The sequence below is a fragment of the Hirundo rustica genome, chromosome 9 (assembly GCF_015227805.2).
Source record: "Hirundo rustica isolate bHirRus1 chromosome 9, bHirRus1.pri.v3, whole genome shotgun sequence".
NCBI classification, from domain to species: domain Eukaryota; kingdom Metazoa; phylum Chordata; class Aves; order Passeriformes; family Hirundinidae; genus Hirundo; species Hirundo rustica.
Window position 1 is genome coordinate 21,111,713 of NC_053458.1, and position 25,149 is coordinate 21,136,861.

General features: G+C 40.6%; 1 protein-coding gene across 1 annotated transcript; it reads right to left on the reverse strand.

Moving 5' to 3' along the window:
• Positions 1-855: 855 nt before the first annotated feature.
• Positions 856-23,831, reverse strand: SLC25A24 (solute carrier family 25 member 24). The gene is made up of 10 exons (XM_040073295.2): positions 23,561-23,831; positions 12,511-12,637; positions 11,944-12,031; positions 11,421-11,532; positions 8,670-8,828; positions 8,168-8,320; positions 6,999-7,106; positions 5,214-5,381; positions 4,002-4,152; positions 856-3,338 (listed from the first exon to the last, which is right to left on the reverse strand). Exons 1-10 carry the CDS (start codon positions 23,744-23,746, stop codon positions 3,160-3,162), a joined length of 1,431 nt encoding a protein of 476 aa, XP_039929229.1. The 5' UTR covers positions 23,747-23,831; the 3' UTR covers positions 856-3,159.
• Positions 23,832-25,149: the final 1,318 nt, after the last annotated feature.

Sequence of the window (25,149 nt, forward strand, 5' to 3'; positions counted from 1 at the left end):
GGAAAGAACACTGGCAGCGCTATTTTAGATTTCATGCCATTTCCGCAGTGTTTTCTAGTGTTAATGGTACTGAATAGCTGTCACACCCCACATACATCTTGAAGGGAAAACAAATCTTTCACTTTCCCTTCTGGGCTCTTCTTGCAGAGCATTTGCAGTTTAAAGCATTCTTGCCTCAAGTCAAATTGAATGTCGAATTTTTCACTTAGTCGGGAATCATACACTGTGCATCTACCTCTTCCATTACTTAAAAGAAAACTTCTAAATCTTATGTTGCAACAACTGTATTTGCAGTAGAGACCAAAAAAGCTTCCCCTAATTTGTTTACAATTATCTTTAACATTTGAAGGATTGGTGTGAAAAACTCAAAAGGAGCGGTCAAAACCTGGCTGCTAACAAGCTTTTAGTAGCATAGCCAAAAGTAAATTAAGTCAATTACCTTGAAAAGATGTTATATTGATCCTTTGACTAACGAGTAAGATTAACAACAAAGCAAGATCAGCAGTAATGCAAGCATGTTTGTCCCTGATTATTTAGAGTTGTCACGCAACATACACAAGAAGCAAATTACTGGCTGATACTGTCCAGTGAACAAGCGAAAATATATTAAACTTGTGGTCTCCCATTAAGCAATGAGACAGTTTTAAACAGGATGATAATCAACTTATCTCAAACTGTTTTCAAGTATCAGTGTAATAGCATAGTCTAGTCTGGAACCTATTTTTAGATCAATTGCCTTCATTTTTTACATTAAGTATTATGCATATAATGCAATAAAGAAGTGTCATATATCAGACCATGAAAAAAACCAAAAAACAAACGAACAAACAAAAAATCAGCACACTGCAGCCAGATAAGGAAACAAAGATTTATTAGAAACTGGTACTTTTATAGAGCTAGAAAGGTAAACATCCATTTAAGAGACGAAGAATACACAATTGAATACAGTCATCATCAAGGCACATAATGAAAAATCAAATCTGAAACAGCTCATCTTTCCAACATTTGAAAAGGTCACCATAATTTCAATACTCATAATGGCACTTGCACACTATAAACAAAATGGAAATGTCTGGAAGATAGAAATGCTAAAGTCACCTTTACATCACACACAAAATACATTTTCTCATTGGTCACAGTCAAACAAAATTATCAGCAACTGATCTCACAAATCCCACGAAGGTAAAAAGATATTGGCAAAAACCAAGAAAAACTCTGACCAGAAAGGCATTATACATATAAATGATTTGGACAGAATGATTTTTTTTTTTTTTTTTTTAAAGTGCAAAGTCCAACGTTTCCCTAAGGGGAAGGCGAAAATACAGCTAGAGCTGCCATTTTCTGAAATGTGATAAAAAATTTTATAATACAGATTTTATGGAATTGTTATGTATCAGTTTATGGAGAATAAACACCAGCCATTGAAGCACTGAACACAAATTTACATATGATTGCTGTTTGAACAATATGGCCCAAAGCATATGTAGAACAAGGGAGACTGAGGCAGTTATTTTTGCTTGCTTATTTGTCTGCTTAAAAAAAAAAAAAAAAAAAACCTAAAAAAATATGCACCCCTCATGCCCACCCCAAAAAAGAAAGAATTAAAAAGAAGACCCTTAATGACCTTAACAGAATGAAGGTCTTCCTTCAGTAATCCAATTTCAGAAAGTGGTCTAAGAGCAATTGCTTTGAAAAGGTCAAGGTAAGTATAATCTCGAATTTACCAAGGTTAAGACACTACACATTACAGAAAGCAGAAAAAGCCTAACAAATGAGTCTGGTAATAATTAATATATTTCAGTGTTCAGGCCTGAAGGCAACTGTGTGCCCCTCCACACACACACACACAAAAAGTCCCTTTGGAAGGACTTGTACATGGAAAAACCTATCTTTCTGCATTGAGGAAGGACTGCTGTGTTTCTTGAGGAGGAGCTGTTTCTCAAGCACTAACAGGCCTGTGTGCATGCTTTGCATGCTACACTGACATCAATCTGATGGGCACCCGAGGTCAGCACTGCCACTTGGTCACTTGGACAAAACACTTCAGTATTTCATTATCCCAATTTCACACCCACAGCTAGTGTGCACAGAAGACTGATCTCACATGACAAAACTGGAAAAAAGCCTTTACATAATAATGCAATCCTCTGCTGGGTAAAAGCACATAGTGGATGCAGCCCTCTGAATAAGGGAAAGAATGGAGAGCGCAAAATGAGAAGCATTCCTGTTCCCAAGGCAGCTATGAACAGCTCTGCCATTGGCTGTACTACAATTCCTACCAGCTTCATGTTGGATCCTCCATCCTGTTTTTAAATAGCAACTTGCACTTGTATGGAATGGGTCTGATATCCCAGCTTTTCCTGTTCCTTTGTATTATTATCCCATAAAACCTGCAGCTGTAACCCAGACTTTGCCATGGTTCACAGTGCTGACATTTACAAGTGCAATGAAAAGCAGGTCCAGTGAAGCAAGTTATCAAAATTGCTGATTGCATTACAAAAATACCGTGTAAATCCATTTGAGGTATTCCGATACCGCAGAACAGCAGTTTCTCAGGCTCTTTAAATAATGAAAAATTAAAAAGAGACGACAAAGGTGATGGGCTACATTTTAATGTGTTATTCCATCATCGTGTGTATCCAAGATCCTATTTCTTATGAACTTAATATTCAGTCTTCAAAAATATTAAAAGTGCTCACTTCTAGGCATGCAAAATGTCTCCTGTGAATTGCTTGAATATAGGCAGCGTGACAAAATAAAAAGTCACTTTCATATATTCAGTATCAAGGCAGTATAAATTTCTCCTACCTTTGGTTTGATCCAAGACAAATACACATTTAGAAAGGACAATTTTTTTAAAAAAAAACCCAATGAGTAAAATATGCATTATTTCATAAAAATAAAAACATACTGCTGATTTTAAAGACAGTTTCTTGATTTTTTTCAACTCAGTGACATTTTAAAGTGCAATATAGGTATCTGTTTAGAAATGGTGAACTAAAATTTAAGAAAGTTTCTTCCCACTTAGGGGCAAATGTGGAAGTTGCAGCATCTCTCTATAAAGATCTGTCTCTAACTGTGAGAGCAGATTACTTGAGAAAACATTCTTGTTCTGGTGTTTCCAACAGTATTAGAAGTATCTCACCTTTTTCCTTCATTTCATGCTATTCCCAAATTCTGTTTCATTTTTTCATATACAACATAGCTGATGCTGACAGCTGGAAGCACTTTCATAAAATTAGGGGCTATGCCCCTATAAAGTCCTCGGAGTCCCTCTGTAGCAACAATTCTTTTAAAGAGACCAACCATGCTTAGCTGTGGAGCTCCTTCCACTGAGGCTAGAACAAGAAGATAAGGTGTTATAAAACAGTTCTAGTGATATTAAAAATCTTGAGCAAGTTTCAAACACCTGGATCGTGAACCTGCTATCATAGGGCCATTGAAAAGAGATCTTTTAATCCCAGACATTTGGGAGATATCCATGTGTCTAAATCCCACTGGAAAGCATTATCCACCTAAGTTCCTTTGGAAATCTAGGCTTCCATCCTTAAATCTGTGCAGAAAGCTATCAAACAAAAATCTCAACTATGAAACTATGCTAATGAAATGTCCTACAGAGCAAACATTGCTGTCTACCCTCACAGGACAATTCAAGCCCTATCATTTGACCTCTAAAATTTAGAAAACATTGTAAAGTTTAAAAGAGTGTTTCCAGACTAGGACAGGGGCTGTGTCTGGTAGTCTTGCATGGAACGTGGCTCTCAGAAGATACAAAGCACCAGTGCTTGAAATGTTACTTCTTAAACTGAGCATGAAGAACAACAGTATTGGGGGTAAGAGGGAGAAGGGACCAACATTAAGAAGAATTTTCCAGATATATCCTTAGTTTTTCCAAGTTTTGTTTGTTTGTTTTTCATTCCTCTGTCTCTGCTCGAGCTATCCCCACATGATACAATTTTCATGTGACCACACAGAAGCACTTTCAGCACAAGAGGACTCACCTTGAGCCTGCATGCGTGTTCTGATAAGGGCGAGGGGGTAACTGGCTAACTGCCCACACGTGCTGGAAACGGTGCCACACCCCAACAACACAAAAACACCTGGGTTGGCAGAGCTCGAGGCGTAGTGTTCTAGCCACGTACTCTTTAAGAGCTGCCAAGGTATAAAATTAAACAGTAAGAGGAGAGATCTGCATTCAAAAAGGTAAACAAATACATCTTTATGCATAACAAATCCTAAGGGCTAAATCCTGAAAAGCACCGCTTTCACTGGGCCGGTTCTACATGCTTGGAGTGCACAGGTAAACACCTTAGCACACAGGGAAGGACTCCAACCAGACTACAACACTGGTACCTAGAAGAGAAATCCTTAAAAGATCCAGCAGCAGGAAAGTGCCCATGCACCTGTAATACTTTGGGGGGAGGAGGAGGGAAACAACTCAGCACCCCACAGGGTACAATGAAACCTCCACACAGCTGAGCACATCGTCCCATGCAGAAGTAAGGATGCCAGCTGTAGAAAATAAATTCCATACAGCTTTGAAAATGTTTATTCAAGCAGTTCTGGTGATAACTAATGCAGTGTTAAAAAAAGATTTGTCTAGACTAGAAAAAAATTAATCTGTGCATATGAGTTATTTAACTCATTTTGAAGTAACAGATATTATATAAGGTAGATGAAAGACTTTCATCATTGCTGGTGGGTGAAATGGGTGCCAGCTTCTCTGGAATGGAAAGACAGCAATGTTTCAAGTTCCTCAGAAAAGCTGTGTCAGCCAGAAAGAATTCTGGTTGCAGAGACATACAAGGAATTCAGGTTAATATAATCCACTCATAAACCTAACAACTGGCAAAAACCCCCATATAAACTACCATAATAGGGATATCCTTTTAAAGGCACATATTTCCTGTAAAATGGGTATGTCTAACAAGGTTAGGTGAGTATGAAAGCTTGCGGTGCTGCCAAGGTCTGAGTAATCCTCTCAGCACATTTCCTGCTTGGTACTCTTGCATGGAAGGGCCCATCAGCCTAGGCACTCCTCAGGGGGAGCAAACAGAAACACTGAGGACTAGTAACATTAGTGCAAAGTCTCGTTTGTCTCTTTAAAACTGAACCAGCTGTAATAGTACAATAATACAAACATTCTAAAAAATATTTACGCTTTTTGTGAATTAATTAATGACAGCTACACGTATTCAGTGATCTAAACTCACCTCATAAACAGCAAGGTCAATGCCAGCATAAGGAATTATACCCAGAATATTAGGAATATAGCCTTTGTAGAAGGCCTTTGGACCTTCTCTTTTTAAAATCTTCTTAGCACAGTCAAACATCCCAGAATATTGCCCTGTTTTGCCCACAGCCAATCTGGTCTTTAAAACCTAAAAGGAAAAAAATAGCAGTCTTAACTACATACCTATTTATTAATCTATTTTAGATACACAGCAGATTTCTGCTTATTCCATTCTCTAGAACTGCTTTGCACTTTAGAGCTGCAAATCTCTGATTACTGCTGCACTGTTAGCAGCAGGCTTATTCAGGTTCTGTCATCAGTGCAGAGCACCACACATTACTATATACCAGCTTACAGATTCTTAGCCTTTTAAATTGCATTTTAGCTTTATTTTCTTGATTAAAACAGGCAGATATTTGATCAACTTGAAGGCAACAGTGTAGGCAATATTCAATAGAAGTATTAGCTAAGGTGCAAGTGAGGGTACTGACATGCTAGCAGATGATACTTCTGGTCTGGGAACACTAAAGCATATTAAGAAAATAATATCTCAAAAAGTATGACACTTAGAGAGGTAGTTGTGGAATATAAGGATTGTGTCTCACTACTGAAATCCAGCACCTGATTAATAATTCAAGTAAGTCTGTACTGCATCTTAGGAGTAAGAAATTAATAACAGCATCCAAAAGAAACCACAGAGGAAGTTTCCTGAGCAACAATTTGGTCTACTTTAAAGCCTCATAAGATTGCATCTTTCTCAGGAATTTCCTGGCATTTGGCTTTTCTCTCTTACTTAGAAATATTCTAGAAACACTTCTAGGGCAGTACCATATCTTTGTGAGGAAAACCAGAAGACACTGTAGAACAGTTCCCTTGTCTCCACTGATCAGTGTCATGCAGACAATCTACATCATGTTTCAGTTCTTCCCTAACTTAACCCATCTGTGTGCTCAGGTCAGCTGGGATTCACCCTCTGGAACAGCAAGGATGCTCTTTAAAGAGGTCATTATCACTTCAGCAATGATAACAGTTCTGTTGCTGCTGAAATCCCCAGCCATGAGAAAGCTATTTCGGTTACATTTGCCATCATCACCAAACTTGATGTTGGTATAGGTTTAGTCCCAGCCCCAACACCTATTCCACCAAGGATCTGCACAAGTGATAAACCTTCTGGGGAACCAGCAGTAAAGAAAACACATGCTGTTTCTGTGAAACAGTGTGTGACAGTTACACTGGAGTGGTTAAGATAATAACACTAGTTAAATTGCAGTGTGTAGTACCACCTACAGGTATGTCCTGCAGGGGAAAGAGCAGCCAGTCCACCCAGCCTGAGCTGTAGCTGTGACATCCTTCCCCCACACTGTTCTCTTCATCAGGCACAGCTTCCCATCATAACAGAACTTCATGTCTGTCCAGACAAGGCCATTCCTTGCTTACATATAGCAGGAAAAAGGTTTATGCCAAATTTACAAAATGCTTGAATACATACTGAATTTTAAATGTTCTCGTGTGATCTTTTTTCCTGCACTAGGTGTTATTTAAATATTGTTTTAAAAAATATCATACAGCAAAATAAATGGAAAAATTACAAGAATCAGAACACAGAGTATCTAAAATACCTAGCACTGAAAGCCTGAAAGGAAGTCTAAAGTAAAAATAAATTAGGATATCAGATTAGAGAGGAATTTTTACAGTATTTTCAAACACAAAATTTGGTTTACTTAGGAAACAAACCTAAGGCTCCAGTGGAAGCAGATTCTCTTACCTCCATGGGATAAATAGACGTTTGTGCTGTTGCTCCAGCCAAAGAACCAGATACAAATCTTTCAACAGTGCCTAACTTCCCATCATCCCTGGTGAGTATCTTCTTATACTGTACAGTTAAAACACAAAAAACCCACACGTTCTTCAGGAGTGGCAAGAGTTATTACAAAAGGGAAGAGTAAAGTACAAAATGCCTTTTCAAGCCGTTCTTAGTTTTTCATGCATTTACAGTCGCATCTGCTAACGCAAAAAGATTCTCCAGAACACAATAAACACTCCAGCCTGCAAGGATTCTTTAGATTAAACACCTCAGTCACCCACAGCACCATCAGGCGCTCTGCAAACAGCCAACTCAAGGGTACTGGCGCTAAGAACTCCAGAAAACAAAGAGCAACCAGATTCCCTTGCAGATCCAGTTGTCCAATCAAAGAATGGAAGATAAATTGTCAATTCCACGGAAGCACATTGAGTGCTGTACATACTGTGCCATTCCACAAGAATAATGTGCCCCAGGTTACTCCGTGGCACCAGAATCTGCTGTTCAATCTTGCACCATCCCCCCTGAGTTTATTTGGTATTTTGTTGCTTTTATCTCCTCCTGGTACAGAGATAAGCGCTATGCTCATTCGGTGTTACTTGAGGCACTAGCAAGCCCCACGGAGCAAAAATAAAGCTCATTTAAATATACCAGAATGGGAGTTCATTTCCCAAAGGAGGATTAGGCCTTAACATGATGCTTAAAGCTGATTCAGAGGTAAATATAACTCTGAAATCCAGGATGAGGGCATCATACATAGCACTGTGATATTTGACTTTCAACGGATCCCCTGTAAGTTCAGCTAGCGTAATGTGCAAAGTTTTTGCCTGCTGTCACTTCACAGCAACAATCTGGATACTAATGCAGTACACCACACAAAGCCATGCAGAATCAGGAACAGCTTAGAACATGTAACAGGTATCGTTTATTTGCACTGCTTATAATACAACAGTAAAATCTGCCCAGTAGTAACTATTCTATAGGCTATCTTAAATCTGAAAGTCACTCAAATTACTATGACAAAATCCCCAAGCACGACAAGTCCTATATAATACAACAGTGCCAATAATGAACAGTGAGAGTGATTTAGGACTTTATTTAGCGTTATTTTCATTCTTGGTTTATCATCCTACCTGTTCATAAGCCCAGAACTTAATAGCTGTTTCAGGAGCTATTTTCACAACATTTACACCATTCCCCCTCCAAAGGGATCGGACACCACCTTCTTTCAACATTTGCTTAAAACCGCTGGCTATATTCATTTTGTTTGACTTTGAACCATGAACCTAAAAAAAAAAAAAAACAAAACCAAAGTCACAGTGGAGAACACAGCTCTGATTAGATTATAAAACTCATCAGTATTAAATTGATTAAATATATCAACTAGTGAAACCATATGCACTAGTGAAAAAAATCTAATTTCAGTAGCACAAATACTGTAACATTATGCTTACATTTTCCCCCCACTTGTCTACAAAATACCATTTTTATGAACACAAAAACTGGCAATTGTCAAAACATAGCTGGATCCCTGCAATTTAAACACTGACATCGGCCCTCAATTTTTTCCCAACAGATCTCCAAAAACTGAAGTGATACACTGGAAACCAAGAAATGCTTGAACATTTTACCTACCTGCATCATGACTTTAAGACGATCTAAGGGTGCTGTACCTGTTCGAGAGACAGCACCAGCCACTCCTCCTGCCAACAGCTGCTTCCACCACTGCCCAGTCTTCTTCTCTTCCTCCGTGAACTCATCTGGAACAGTCAAACTATCTCCTATATCCAATACCTTTATGAATCCAAAGCAAAGGTGTGCAAATAATTATCTCATTCCATGACCTCAGTTTTATCCACAGTTCTAATTCCAAATTAATGTACTACCTAAGAACGTGCAAATAAAGTGCCAGTTACAAATAAAAAATACCTCTAATTTACATTCTATAATTAACTTGCTATGCATTGCTATTCAATGAAAAGCAGCTTTAAGTGACTTCTACATAGATATTAAGCAATAACACCACAGACCCACCATTTCAAAGACTGCACCATCATCATTAAAAATTATGACAAATTTCCTCCTTGAGTACGGCCCAAGCAAAGACATTCTGTCATGGTCAGCAGTCCTTTAAAGTCAGCACTAAAGCTCAAATGCTTATACGTTGCAGCTAACCTTTCACCAGACAGTCTTGTGGGATTACTTTGGTAATCTCCTAAGGTTGCTAACAAGAGATTTCTCTCACGGTAATTTATTCACACATGTGGGATGTCTCCTTCCCCCACACTCCCCAGCATTTTAAAGCAGGGTTTTAACAGCTGATACACCCGAATATTCTGTCTCTGATAACTGCTGCGTATTATCCTACAAAATGAGAAGTTTGAAAAATGCCTTATAGATTTTTCTTATCATCAGTTATACTCAAAGACACCTTAATTACTTTTTTCAGCTATAAAAGTTTGAAATTTCACTAAGGGGGGCATGTTTGTTTTGCCATTGGATTTGATCAAAGAACAACATTAAAATAGGTTTTAACGATAAAACATCACACTATGAAATCTCACATGTCACTTCTGCTCTAAGCGTAACCTATAATCATGGTACATGAGAAAAAGTACACTGCAAATAATGCAAATCTGCTCTCACACATAAATTAAACGTATAAAAAACCCAAAAATGTATTAATAACTGATAAGTACTGACCAGAAAGTGTATTAACTGATAAACCTTTGAACCATCATCGATTTGTAGACATTACATCCCTAATTTATGCTGCAATCTCTCTCTGTTAGTAGACAGAATATTGCCCTGGTCATTTGGAACAAAAATTGCAGAATGCAGAGTGTAAATATAGCCACTGTAAAAAAAAGATAAGCACCAACTGTTCTGGATATTGAACACAGAACAGATTAATTGGAAAATCCTTTCATCTTTCTCACATTTGAGGTTTCAAAGTAAGGTGTCACCAGTTGCTCAACTACATGGAAACATCAAAAGATCAATCAGAACTCTCAAAACAAAAACTCAGTGTTCTAAGAGATATTATGCATCTCTACCAGGGTTTAAACCTTGTGTGTACTGAGACCTAAACAACTAAGGAAAAAAAAAATAAGAATCTGCGGGTGTTTATAACAGAAAGGCCACAGCTACCATAATAATTCTATGTCAATGTAGCTATCTGCTTGGGAGAGTCTGATAGCAATTGTATAATAAAAATGGAATGGTAAGAGCTGTCTGTCAATGCCAGCGAGGCTGGGAGGTCTCACATCTGCTCTTATCTCAAAGACCAGCTGTGTTGCTGTGTGGCTGGATTTTGCCTGCTGTGATAACTGGGTCATCAGCTGACTGCAACACTAAGATCACAGGAGACTCCCTCAGTTATTTCTCTGGGGCAACTAATGACATTCCATAATTAAAAAAAAAAAAAAATACAGATCTTACGTTTAAAAATCATAAGAAGCATTCTATTAAACTTTTTAAAAGAGTTTTTTTTCTACCAAGTAAGCTGTGACCAGGACTATTTGACCTCACAGCAGTGCTTCAAGTGCTTTCTTCAGCAAACAGGGAGCTAACTCCCTTTTAGCAAGCATTCCTGAACTGAGGTTGTACAGTGTCAAACACTCAAAGCTCTCCGATCTCATAAACTGGTTTTTTATTATGGAAATGCTGACTAATCCCCAGAGATATAAATGGTCTCACTATATTCAAAGGCATCTAACCTTATTTTATTTCCTCCAATAATCTACAGGAAGGCTATTTAGCAAATAGGATTACTGTTGGTTTACTTACTTTATTATTGTTCTTAAAAATCAGTCACTGAGGTGTCAACAGCTCCATTCAATAAAAAGTTAAAAAATTTCTTTGCACAGTGAATAACCTCTTGCTGTATATTCTGTATGCTTAAATTAAATTCTATGGCACAAAAGAGCACAATGTGCACAGAAAATCACCAGTAAAGACAGCAGTGATTTTATGATAATTATAATGATACTGTATAACTGCAAATACTAATTTCAACATAAGAAAAGTTAAAATGTCTATATAAATTGTTTCAACGAATCAAATCATACTGTAATATGCAAAGAAAAATATTTAATATTGTGGTTATTATTTTTCTGTGAAATATTTCCAAAAGAAGAAAAAGATTCTGTCCTTAGAATTACTGATAATTAATTGCAAAGTTCAGATGAAGTTGTTCGTTCAGAAGGAACTCATCTGACACAAACTCGTTTGTAAATGGGAGAGCATGAAGTGAAAAGGAAAACCAAACAATACTGATATGCTTGAAATGTAACAAGTGTGAAGCTGTTACACTCAATATCACAAATTAACACAGCAGAGATGAACCTAATGGCTGCACTAGGTTAAAAGAGAAGTTGAACTTACAGTGGAATGTTTCCAATACCGAATTATTTCTTCAATGTCTGTAGCTGGATTGAACATAAAATGATCTCTCCACTCATTCCAGTCTACTGTCATTGTCCCATCAGCATCAATACTGAAAAGAAATTGAACAAAACTATATAAGGAAATGGTAATGGTGGGGGGTTGTTCTGGTTTCCTGCTTTTTCTTCCCCCTCCCCACCCCCCTTTTTTTTAACTTGGGTTATCACATCAATAACAACTGACTGTGAATTCCATATAGTGACTTCAAGGCTGAATCTGCCATGGCCTTTCAATACTATGCTTCTCTTATCCAAGTGCATCAGTCCTATTCCATTTATAAACCATAATACAGTGCTTCTTCCTATCAACAACATTTACAGAGAAATAAAGTAACATTCTCCTCCCAGAACCAATGTTCCAATGGTAACTACCAACACCGTCCAAAGTCATAATCCCATTTATCCCCTTCTCTGAAACAGAAAAATAAAAAAACTAACAATACAAAGAAGATGAAGTTTCTGACCTTTGCAGGATCTTTTCTGCCTGTTTTTCTGAAATGTTTATACCCAATATCTTGAGGGACTGGACAACTTCTGAGGCTTCAATTTTTCCTTGAAACATTAAAATAAAGATGATACATATTTAAAATGTGGATCCTAATAAACTTAGCACCTTGGAACTCATTTTAACAGCTGAATAATTGAGAAGATTAGTTAAAAATTAACTTACCACAGATGATGTGTTTTGATGTCTACTACAAGGACCAAGTAAATGGGATGCAACTATACAGTTAGTTAAAAACTGGTTTACCTTTAATAGCTAGAAATAATCAAAAATTTCCTCACAGTTTCTCCATCTGGAGAACAAGGAGCCCCAGTTCAGTATACTTAGAGAAAATAGAAAGAATGAAGACTATAATAGTATTTTTTTTTTCAATCTATAGCAAACTTTAATTATGATCATGTTAAGAAAAAGAAGTAAGGATTGCATAGTCACAACTTTTTGTTCAGTTTAGACAAATATAAGTTACATTACTTTTATTGTAGTTTCTTTAAACAATGTTTGAACAAATAAAATAAATCAGGTATACCATCATTGTTTTTGTCCAGGCTCTTAAATGCCAGCTTCATCTTTTTCTCATGTTCTTTAAGATACTGCATAAATTCTTCAAAATCCAGCTGTCCATCCTGGTTTGTATCCCCAGCTTTAAAAATTTTCTATTGAGAGAAAAAGGAATGTTTTATTTGTCCAAATTACTGCAGGTCACAAAGCATCATTTTGTTTTCAGAATTTAACATGCTCAGTATTTGCATACAGAGAGAAAACACTCAGCAGTAAATATATATTTAAGAAAGCATTATTTACATAACTTTTCTGTGCAGAAATTTTAAGGTTTCTTACCAGCACTGGCAAGTTATACCTACAGGTATCAAATAATTTATGGAGGAAGAGATGCGGAGAGGAGAAAAACCCGAGAGATAACAAGTTTCCTATACGTGAAATCTGTCAGTAAAATAAACAGAACCTTGATCACCATCTTAATCAAGTGGTCTATTAACTATGAATTATAAAGATAAAAAATACAAACAGCAATTAACTCTTCAAATGCTGACAAAAAAATTACAAAGATCTTTCCCCACTGGCACTTCTAGCCCCCAGAGCCTGAGAGAACATGGCTTTGTGCTCCAAACTGAAGCCCTGAGTACAATTTTAAATGAATTGTAACAAATACAAACACACTTATCTTCCTTTCTTGCATGTGCTTCCTAGGAATTGTCCTGCAGATAGAAACACTTTGTGTAAAATTAACTATGCATTGAATGCATGGTATGCAATTGCCAGGACTGCAGGAAACAAGTCTCGAGCAGGCTGCCAGCTTCTCCAGGAGTGTGCTGTGGGATACAGTGTCAAAAGCCTTGCTAAGTCCAGGTAGACAACAACCACAGCCCTTCCTGCATCCACCAGGTGGGTCACCTGGTCATAAAAGGAGACCAGGCTGGTCAAACATGACCTGCCCCTCCTAAACCCGTGCTGGCTGGGTCTGAGACCCTGGCCATCCTGTAAATTCTGTGTGATGACACTCAGTACAAACTGTTCCATGACCTTACAGGATACTGAGGTCACGCTAACTGCCCTACAGTTACCGGGATCCTCCTTCCCACCCTTTTGTGAATGGGTGTCACGCTGGCCAGATTCCAGTCACCTGGGACCTCACCAGTGAGCCAGGACTGTTGGTAAATGATGGAGCCTTCACAAGCTCATCTGCCAGCTCCCTCATCACCCTGGGATGGATCCCATTTGGGCCCATAGATTTATGAACATCCAAGCATCTCAGCAGTTCTCTGACTGCCTCTTCCTGGATAACAGGGGACCAATCTGCTCCCTGACACATCTACCAGCCCAGGAGGACAGCTGTCCTGAGGACAAGCCATCTTCCCACTGAAGACTGAGGCAAAGAAGGCATTAAGCACTTCTACCTTCTCCTCATCTGCAGTTACTAAGTTCCCTCCCACACAGCACTTCAGGTTACCTGTAAAGCATATGCCAAAAATTCTTCCAGGTATCTTCCATTTAGCAAACTGCCTTGTGCAACTGTAGTTTCTGCATAAAGTCACCCCAGGACATTAATCCTCAACAAGATTTGAACGGCTGTTCTAATCTGCAAAATCTGGTTTTAATTTTGTTTACTCCTCTTTAATCAGCAGAAGTCCTCAAAAGACCAAAGTCCAACAAGTTCTAGGCTACAGAAACTAAACACAGAGGAAGCAGAGAACTGGTGCATTTGTTGCAAGTGTCTGAAAAAGACTGAAGACATCTAAGTACATTTATGTTGCCTCCCTCATCTTCCCTATCCCTCTACAAAAAGTAATGTACCTTAAAATTCCATCTCAAAACCCTAACATTTATCAATTATCAAGGATTTCTCAATGAAATGGAGCAAAATTATGTGGCACATCACCGTGAAATGAGCAAATTATTTACCTCCCATAATACAGCAAGTTCTGCATAGACAGATAGGCTCATCAATTCAGTTTCGTGCTTCTCTCATATGGTTAGAGCAGTTCAGAATTTTCCATTACAAAAAAAAAGGTTAGTTCACATTTATAGATATCATGGATACAGTCCTGACCACAACCTTCTAACAAGAAACTAAGAAAGGCTAGTAGATTAATAATAATAATAATAAATCCAACCAAACCCCACCATTAAAAATTTCTCTAGTCTGAAGGGTCCCCTCTCAAAGACTCTGCTATCTCCAGCCATCTTTTCCTCCACACACGGCACCTCATGCTGCAGGGTCCCGGTGTCCTGCTGGGCTCCCACCTCTCCTGAGAAGAGGTGACTTTTGGGGCACTTGTAATCACTTTGCCCGAGTTCCACTCCACACAAATTGTCACTGTTCCCAATTGCTACCCAAACTACACAAACCAAGATGCAGAACAAGGAAAGATCTGTCTCACAGATAGGACAAATCTAAATTATAATTGCAAAACCTCCGCTGCTGAAGATGATGCAAGCCAAAGAAAACAGGAACGCCTAAGAAGTTTATCTGATAATTTCTGTGTGTGAAGGGGGGCACCTTTCAGTTCTTCTGCCAAAGAAGTGGATTCCATATTGCAACAATGAGAAAATGGTAAGGACAAACATACTCTCCGTTTCCTACTTCTGTTTTGACAGTTATTTTCCAGACTTCAAGGCAGTTTCAGCCACTCTCAGTGAAGCAGAACAGAAACAACAGGCAACAAAAACGTATGGCACATGTGTTATTCTCTCAGCAGAAATCTAAAATCTCATGCAAACAAAAGCCTCTTGCTGTCTATGAAATGAACTAATTACGTGGGTGTTAAAGTTTCAGATTAAAGTCAGTAATTTGCAAGTTTGGGGAACTAACAGGAACAACGAAAGAAGCCTGTCTTCTACTTGGCAGGCAGAAACTTCCTCCTGGGGGTTCCATACTCCATGGGCATAGCCAGCAGGAAGACACCTCCTGGATTCTGTAGGGACCCTGGCACACTAAGTCCAAGGTACAAACTGCCCCTTCAGAGCATCAAATAATAATTCAAGTTGGAAGGAACCTCTGGAGTCCATTAACCTCAAGCCCAGCTCAAAGCATGTCTAATTAGATCTAATTAGATCAGGTTGTGTGGGACCACATCCAACTGAGCCCTGGACACCCTGAAGGATGGAGATCCCACAGCGTCCTCAAGCAAACCACTCCATCAGTCAATTCAGTTCAACACTGAATCCAACTCTGCTGTTCTACATTTAATATACTACCAGATTTTTCACAATTACAGCCACTTGTCACTCTGCCAGTGCCTGGGTCACCAACTTTTCAGATGGAGGAGAACTGGATGCATTTTAAAATAGGCCTGCTTACAATAGAGCAGGAACCAACCAAGGTGCCAACACTCCCTTACAAGTCCTGGGAAACAATGTTTGGCATGCCTGCCACATAAAACCTGCCATTTCTTGTTACAGCCTTCCTGTGGGATCACCTCGCCTTTACAAAGGCCCAGACCCAAATGTTTGTTTTTCAAGGCACACCATTTCTTTTCCCATAATCTAAATACTGTAACCCCAAGGAATTAGGATAATTCACTGGATAAAATGAAATGGTGACCACATAAAGGATTGGTAATTACTGACAGGTATAGGAGGACATGATGATGACACGAGCTAGCAACGTGTATGTGCAGCTCAGAAAGCCAATCATATCCTGGGCTGCAGAAAAAGAAGCGTGACCAGCAGCTCAAGGGAGCTTCCATCCCTCTGCTCTGCCCTCATGAGACCCCACCTGGAGTTCTGTATCCAGCTCTGGGGTCCTCAGCACAGGAAAGACATGGACCTGGTGCAGAGGGCCCTGAGGAGGCCACAAAGATGATCAGAGAGCACAGGCATCTCTCTGTGAGGTGCTGATGAGGAAAGGCTGGAGGTTTGCACACTGAGCAAGAGAAGGCTCCAGGGAGACCTTACTGCAGCCTGCTGGTGCTTAAAGGGGCTTATAAAAGAGATGGCGACAAACCTTTTAGCAGGGTCTGTAGAAATAGGACAGGGAGTAATGGTTTTAAATGCAATGAGTGTCAATTTAGATTACATATAAGGACGAAGTTTTTAACTGTGATGGTGGTAAAACACTGGCACGGGTTGCCCAGAGCCTGGCAGATGCTCCACCCCTGGGAACATTTGATGTAAACTGGGTGGGGTTCTGAGGAATCTGATATAGTTGAAGATGTCCCTGCTTATTGCAGGGGAACTGGACTACAAGACCTTTTAAAAGTCACTACCAATCCAAACAACTCTGTGATCTTTCTTTTTAATGCTACAGGCCTTCACAAACAGACTAAAATGCCCCTATGCTGACCTGTTTGGTCATGACACTGTCACCTTTGCCTTTTCTTCTCTTTTCTTTTCTTCATAATTCTACTATTTTTGTTCTTTTTCTGTTGCATATTTTGTTAATACAGGTACTTTCAAAGTCCTGCACAACCAGGCAACACCAACACAAGAGGCCAAAAGCAGACCAAAACACTGAAGGTATTTAAAAAAAAAAAATTCCCCATTATATAAATCATGTTGCAGTGTTGAATTCCTGCTCTGTCAGAAGACCTCTGTATTTGGTGTGGAAATGCAAGTAAGTCAGCAGGTCTGTTGAAAAAAAAAAAAAAAAAAAAAAGAATTACAGACAGGCTTTATATACACATCAAAAACTCCCTACCCTTCTCTGTAAGCGTCCTGATGAATTATTAGATTGCCCTATGCCAAAGTTATGAACTTCAACACATTCATGGCTACAACATAAAGACAAAGAATGTAATACACTAGAAATCTTGATGTTTTATGCAGACTTTTCTTTTAAATTCACAGTCTAATTTTTACATTATTCATTATTTGTGTATTGTGCATGAGCCTTCACATTCACATGTTTACAAAATTGAACCATGCATGAAAGGTGGGGCTGCTGAGTACAAAGGATTACCAATCTATTCATCAGCTTGTTATTTCAGTTAATTAATATAATGTAAAGAATATTTAAAAGGAAGTGATTCATCAAGAAGTTACTGGCTTCCTATCGTGCTATCTACAAGACACAAGCACAAAACAGCACTTCAAGATACATCACTGGTGCAAGTAGCAATTAGGCGTTCTGCAATCTGCAAGCAGAGTTCCAAAGGGCACAGACACAAAAGCTGCATACAAAGAACTCCAGCAGTACAGTAAGAACATCATCATGCCTTTAGACACTCACACATTTTACATTTGCTTTTAAAATCAGAACTACTATATATAAAACCAAACACGATTTTTTCTCCTTTTTCAATTCTTTCCCTCAAAAGTATTTTTTAGCCATTTGCATAACTCTGCATTCTATTATTTTATGTTATACAACTGTAATATTATTGGATGCCAAATTCAGTCACAGCTGAAGTAGACACAACACTTCTCCCTTTATGGGACACATAGCGGACAACAGTCTTCTCCTATTTATATCTGCTAAGACTACACAAATTTATGCAGACTTTAACCTAAAAACCACTAGCAAAGATTATTAAAGTCAGCCTTGTCAAACATGAGTTGGGAGATAAACCCAGCATAAAGGGAAAGGGCCTGAGGACGTGTTCACACAGCTTTATAGCCCAGTGAGTCCACATAACACATGAACAAAACTGACACTTCACCTCCAGAAATCCAACACAACACTGAGTAAAACGGCAATCTGCACTGCCCCTAAAGGCCTCCCAACTTGTCCAGAATCAGCATTCATATTTACTCTCTTGCCTCCCAAAGGATACTACCAACATGTAAGCAGTATCCAACCAGACCCTTTAAACCTGCTACAGCCAGCCATTAGGAGCCCCCCGCTCCGGTACAGCAGACTTGCACCCTAGAACAGCAGCAGATGTTGCTGTCAGCTGCAGAGCTTCCCTTTCCTGTTCCTTGCCCTAAGCACTGCTCCTCCCTGCAACAGAACAGCACTAGCAGAGATCTTCTCCCTGGTCCATCTCAGCTAACAGAATCTCTAGAGAACGAGACAAAAAAGGACAAGATGCAAGTATGCTCTCCCCAAATGTCTCACAGAGGCTGCTCCTCCAGGACCTGGATAAACTCTCTCAACTCATAGCTATGAATTAAATTTCAAGAATCTGAAGCAGCACACATGGGAGATGCAAACTATTCCTTGAACTTTCATTCAGCATTCTTTGCAAGTTACACTGGTATTTTTGACTTTGAACATACTTGGTAGAGTGAGTTTTCCCATTAAACAGGATCACTCTGCTACAGAGGCATCCTGGCCATGGTCACCTCAAAGATTTAACAGTTTCCCTTGTTTGTTCACCTGGGACACACTGCTGTCTCAAGACAGGGATTCAGCAAAGCATTTCAACATAGAAGTTAAGACATGTCTCAGAGGTGAGGCTTCCCATATTTGGGAATTCTTGGCATTCTTGCACTCTGCAGCAAAAGGAGGAAGAATTAATCGTTCACTGTACCTGTCATTGTTAAGTAAAAAAACCCTATCAAGATAGTATTAAAAAATAATTCATTTTATCTCCTTGGATGTTTAAAGCATTCTTCAGATTCATCTTGCTCTTTCATATGGAGACTTAGAGACTACAGCACATATGAAAAAAAGCCTCTGAAGCTGGGCACACAGAAATGAAATAATGATTTACATGTTTGCTTACAATGAAAGCAAAGTAAATTGAATACATTCAATTTCAAAGTTACAAATTTTCAAAGTTACAAATTGAATACATATTTGTGGTATTTCACAATTAAGTCCCCATAACCAGTCATAATTATCACATCTATTATCACCTGAAATGGGAAGTTTAAAGGAACTAAATAGTTCCAGTTTTCTACAATCACATGACATGACATCTGTTTTGATAAAAAGTTGAGGATGCCAGAGTACTCTAAATCTATAATACCAGGGATTGGGCAAACTCTCAAGTTTGAGAGAAAGCTTCAATGCATATGAAGAACGACACAGAGACAGGGAAGTACTGAAGTGTTTAAGACTGTAAATCTGTATGTATGGTATACAGGTATGATAAATTCTAAGAGTAGATACAGCGTGATATAAGATATTCATGTATCTTCCTCAAAGTTGCCAAAGTAATCACTGTTTCCTCTGTTTCTAGCCAAGCTGCAACATGATGAAGGAGGCTTCAGTTACCTTGGTCTACACTACCCCTGTAATTTTGCCACATAGGTAAAGTTACCAAAATTGAAATAAGTGCAAAAATCTTAATAAAGCAGTGGACAAATATTTGAGGACATATTTAGCTCAGTCACTAAACAAGTGTGTGCTTTCTGGACTAAGAACTGTTCAAGCTCTGAAGCACTATATAGCTGCAGTTTTTAGAGGCCCAAGAAAAGCACAGAAGGAAACAATACACACCTGGGCCGTTATCACCCATCCTCATCCTGAGACAGCACTGAAACACAGCACAGAGGCCTGCCCACCTTGACAGAATTATGATTTTCCTGTGGTTAAATGCAGAAACGTGTTTCAAGTGTCCCCAGTATTTTTAGACTTGATTGGACTCAAATTTTCAGAAACAGTCAATTACTCTAAACAGAGTATAGTCTGATTGTTGCAAATTTAGCCTCATCAGGCCCTGTCTCCACCACACAGAGTTGTCTCTTCACACTGTTTCTTTATCCAAAAAGCTTTAATGTAGCCAAAGAATTATGTCAAAATGTTGCAGAGAGTCAGTCCCAGTAGGAGGATTAGACTGGTTCCAGAATGCAGTTACACATTTCAGTAAGAGCCTCCTATTCCTAGCTCCAGAACTCAATGTATAAATAGTACCTGAATTTGAATACTTGGCTGTTCCTATCCCAAACTGAAGCTTGAAATATGGGGTTCACCTCCTACAGATTTATTGTAAGGACTGATTGCAGCAGAAGGATGAACAAAAATAGTACTTCATCCAACCACTCACACCATTTATGGTGCTCATGGCATTCTGAAGACACAGCATGAGATCACTTGCGATCTGATCCCAGCATCTATTTTGTGTCTCTGCTTATCAAAGTCACTGTACAATAGCTGTTAATATTGCTTACAGAGCAACATTTGATAGTTACCACCCTGAATTCCTCCTTCATATATAATGACGCATTACGTCGGGAATCTTCTGCAAAGCTTTGCAAAGTAACCCATTCCTGGCAGGTAACAAACTACAATATGAAACAGGAGTCACCCTGGAACCCTGGCGGCCTCCAAGCAGCACACATTCCAGATTTCCCATCATTTACTTTTGTCTGTCAGATACTGCCACAAGGCAGGTCAAGTAGAACACAGTCAGGAGGTTCTGTCAGGTTGAGCTATGATGTCTTGCTATGTGAAAAACGATTCTTCCTTAGAGGGAGATGCAAGCCACTTCCAAAGCGTACCACACAAATTCACAGCCGATGGAAGGTGCACACCTGTAGTCTATTACTCAAATGGATAGTAGCTTTGCCTCTTTTAAAAACATGCATCTTCCTTCTAGAGAGGAACTGCACTTCAACACAAAAGCACAAAGCAGTACTTGTAGCACAAACACTAATTTATACAGTGAACCAACTGACTTTGCAGTGGAAGCCAGGAACACTCAAACAGTCCCTTTTCCACAGGTCAGCCAGAAAGCAGCTGTGCAGCTCAGAAGAACAATGGCCAGCCCTCCCACATATATGGATTTCATACTGTGTGTTGGAAGCCAGCCTTGCAAGAGATTTTTTGGAAATCTAACACAGACCAGCATCAACAGAATAAGGTTTGAGTCTCTAACGCACTCATGAGGCACCAAAGCCGACTCTGCTCTAGGATATCCCAAGCTCTGCCCATGCCATGGTGCCACTATGCTGAGCAGTTCAGTAGATAACACTTTGCCCCATTGTATAATATTTTCATGTCTCAATTCCTTACTCATTAGTTATTAGCAATTATAAGACTACTTCTGCCTCTCCAAATATTATGATCTGACTTCATTAATAAAATACCTTTTTACCAAGCACTAAGAAAAATGAATTCAACATCACTTTAGAGCTTGAAGTGGGAGAAGGCAGCTTTGAGCTTCAAGAAAGTACAGGAAGCAGATTAACCACATAAAGGCAGGAAAGAAGCAGAAGGCAGGACTTACTGAGGCTCTCGTATTACAAAAAGTCTAGTTATTAACAGGTACACAGCACTACTCTAGTTTCTGGTTCCAGTTGTGCCCACCATAGTTTAAAACCATGAGCACACAGAAGTTTCTCTGCACTCCAACAATTCTTCCACCCCTCCCAAATGAGAAGATGACTCATGGCATATTTTGTTTACTCTGGGTGTCTTTAACAACTAAGGCAGCAGTTCCTGCTCTCTGTTACATCCAAGTTATGTCTATTTCATGGGTATCCCTTTCAGTTTATCCTGAAGCAACTGAGAATAATCTGACACCTACTCAGTTGTTCACTGTTAGTGAAGATCACTGATTTTGAGAAAGAACTTGAAATTTCAATGCTAAGTTGCTCAAATCTTCAGCAGCACACCAGGGCTTTTGGTGAAACATGTGGGAAGACCACCTCTGTTAAACACCAGAAAATTAGCTGGTCACCTGTTTGCCTGTTGTTCAATATAAGCAACCCCCCCAAACTGTTACAGTCAAACTGGTACAACAGGTTTACAACAATGTGTGTATAACGTGTGACTGAAGTTCATAGCCAGCATGCTCTGAACACTGACAACTCTCATGGATAACCAAAAAGGCCAACCTCTGTCCTCCTTTAATTATGAAAACCTAAGAACACAAGAAGTGCCTATTGTAAAGATGATTTTGACCAGCAGTAATGCTGAAGTGAAAGTGTGCTTTCATTTATACTCTTGCATAAACACCATTCAACTCAAGAGGCCTGTTGGATACTTTTCTCTTAAGTATAGGAGACGGAGAATTAAATATAACAGAAAGAGGCAAAACAGAGACCAAATAATGAGACCACAGGGAAAAAACTGTCACACAGTCAGCATAAGGTCACTGAATTATTGACCCAACACATCTTTTAACAATGGAGTTGAAATTCAAGTTCCTTTTCCTGCACCTCTTTCAGAAAGTATGCAACAGCTAGTCTAGGCTAGGCAATGGAATGCCATGGAATCATTCTGAAACCGATTTCATCAAACTGAAACAAGCAGAATTGTTACAAAAGTAGCTCCCCCCACACATCTCACCTGTACCTGCTCAGCCTAAATGAACCTATGTGTGTCTTGCCAGCGCAGACTTACCTTACCACACAAACACTTGTGCCTACAGAACTGCACATTAAATGATTTTATATGCTGAAGACTGGGGATTACTGAAAATAATTAGGAAAGAGAAGTTTCTCTTCCAGGTAACAGGTCAGACCTGCTAGAGTAAGTCAGCATCACACTGGAATGCTTGATGACTTAAGTTTTACTGACTCCCGAGGTCACAACATTGATACAAGGGACAAAGGAATGCAATAGTCCAAGTGACCACTGCAGAAGCCACAGCACAAAGAGTTTCGGCACTGTCGGTTTCGTGGTTTGATGGCCACTGTTACAAGCGTGCATTTTCTAATAAAGGGCCTCGGTATCTGACAACAATCCATGCCAAGAAGAATAACTTCCATGTCTATGTGTTTAGCTTAAATAACTAGTTCTGAAATCGCAACCTACGGCTATGCAGGTTTACACTACCTGCTGCCCAAAGCAAACCCTAATGTACTCTGATCTACATTATGCATGGGTGGTGCGGCGGAAAAAAGCTGTAAATTACCGTCCTTTATCATGCTGCAAGAGGAATGTGCTATCGAGTATCACTCAACAAGGAATCAAAGGATGTCAAAAGTCCACACGCGATGAGTAAACCTACTTGGCAGAGGAACCGCCGACAGCCGTGCGCGCTGGGGACCTTCTGCCTACAACCCGGGGCGTGCCCGCACAACACGGCCCCCGGCGCTGGAACAGCGGCCCGGGGAAGAAAAACGTCAGGCCCGAGGCCGCCTCCATCAAGGAGCGGCCCCAAGCCCCGGAGGCGGCTCCGGCCGGGCCGTGCCCCGTCCCTCGGGCCGAGCGGCGCCGGGCCCGCCTCGCCCTGCCCTCCCCAGGGCCGCGGGGCGCCGGCAGAGCCCGCTCAGCTGCCGCTTACCTCCTCCGCCTCCTTCCCCAGAGGGATGCCCATGGCCCGGAGGCCCGTCTGGAGCTCGGCAATGTCCACCCTCCCGTCCTCGTTGAGGTCCAGTTTTCGGAAGAGGTTGGCGTACCGGGAGTCGCCATCCCTGTTGCCGTCGCAGGCGGCCGCCGACAGAACGAAGCCTCGCAGGAGCTGGAACATGTCGGGGCCGTGCAGCGCGGACACACGCACAATGTCCCGCCAGCTGGGCGCGGACGAGGCACCGCCCGCGATGCTGCCAGCGCCCGCGGCTGCCAGGGGCGGGGAGGGGAGGGCCGGGGAGGGCCGATCCGGGCCCGCCCGGCGGCGAGGGGCGGAGGGAGGGCCGGAGGGAGGGCGGGGAGCGGCGGGGAGCGGCGGGGCTCGCTCCGCCCCAGCCTCCCTCCCGCCGCCGGGCGGGAAACGCGCGCTGAGGGAGGGGAGCGGCCCGCAGCCCCCGGGCTCGTCACAGCCCCCCGCCCGCACTCACACGCTTGTGCCAGCTCAGCGTTTCCAGCACAAGCAGAGAAATACCGCAAACGGTGCAAAAGACCTCGTTTGGATACTTGGGCTCATTCTAGTCCCCTCCATTCTAGTCTAGCGTGGAGGGCTCAGTTGGAGGTCTATGAAGAGCATCCCAACCTAAGAGCAGTCTCAAAGAGCTTGTCTACTTGGCCTAACAGGATAAGCATTAGAAGAGGAAACGTCTAGGGTTTTTTTCCTCATAATGCTTCATAAATAAATCAGTGGAGTTAATGGAAATGTACACAGCTGGTCTGAGAGTAAATGGATAGAAAATGTCACTGAACAGTCTCTCTCCCCACAAGAGAGTTGCAGTGAAAAGGAATTTCAGCTGCCACTGAACTGAGTCTTGCTTTCCTGGTGCATATTCAGCCAACGCACAACCATGGAAAATGCATTTCAGCCTTACAGCAAAAATGTAACCTTGCTCACAGAGTAATTAATAACACTGATGTGCTACAGTGTCTGACCATGGACTAGTGTTTGAAAAAGGGCTACAGGCTACTAGGACTTGCATATATAAAGGCTACTGGATAGTGTTACAGGTTCATTGTGTCACAGAGTAAGTGGGGTGGGAAGGGACCTCCTGCTCAAAGTAAGCTCATCTGTGGACTCTGACCAGGTTACTCGGGTCTTTATTTCGTCCTTGAAGACCTCCAAGGATGGAAACTGGACAATCTTTGCAGGCAGCCTGGCCTAGAGCCTGACTATCCTCACAGGGAGGAAGATCTTCCCTTCTAAATGCTGAGCTGTTCCCATTCCACTTTGTGTCTGCTGTCTTTTATCATCTCACCACACCCCACTACAAGAAGCCTGATCCAATTTCCTTTGTAAACTCTGCCAGTACCTACCTCTCTTTAGGTACCAGCAAGGTGGAGGCCTCCTTTTAAGTGGCCCCAAAGCCTTACTTTCTCCTGGTTGACAAGTTCAGTTTCCTCAGCCCCTTTTCACAGAGCAAGTGTCCAGCCCCCAGAGATCATGATGGCCATCTGCTGAACACTCCATGATCTTTATCCATGATCTTCAGGTATTGGGAAGCCCAGAACCAGAGTAGTGTATAAATA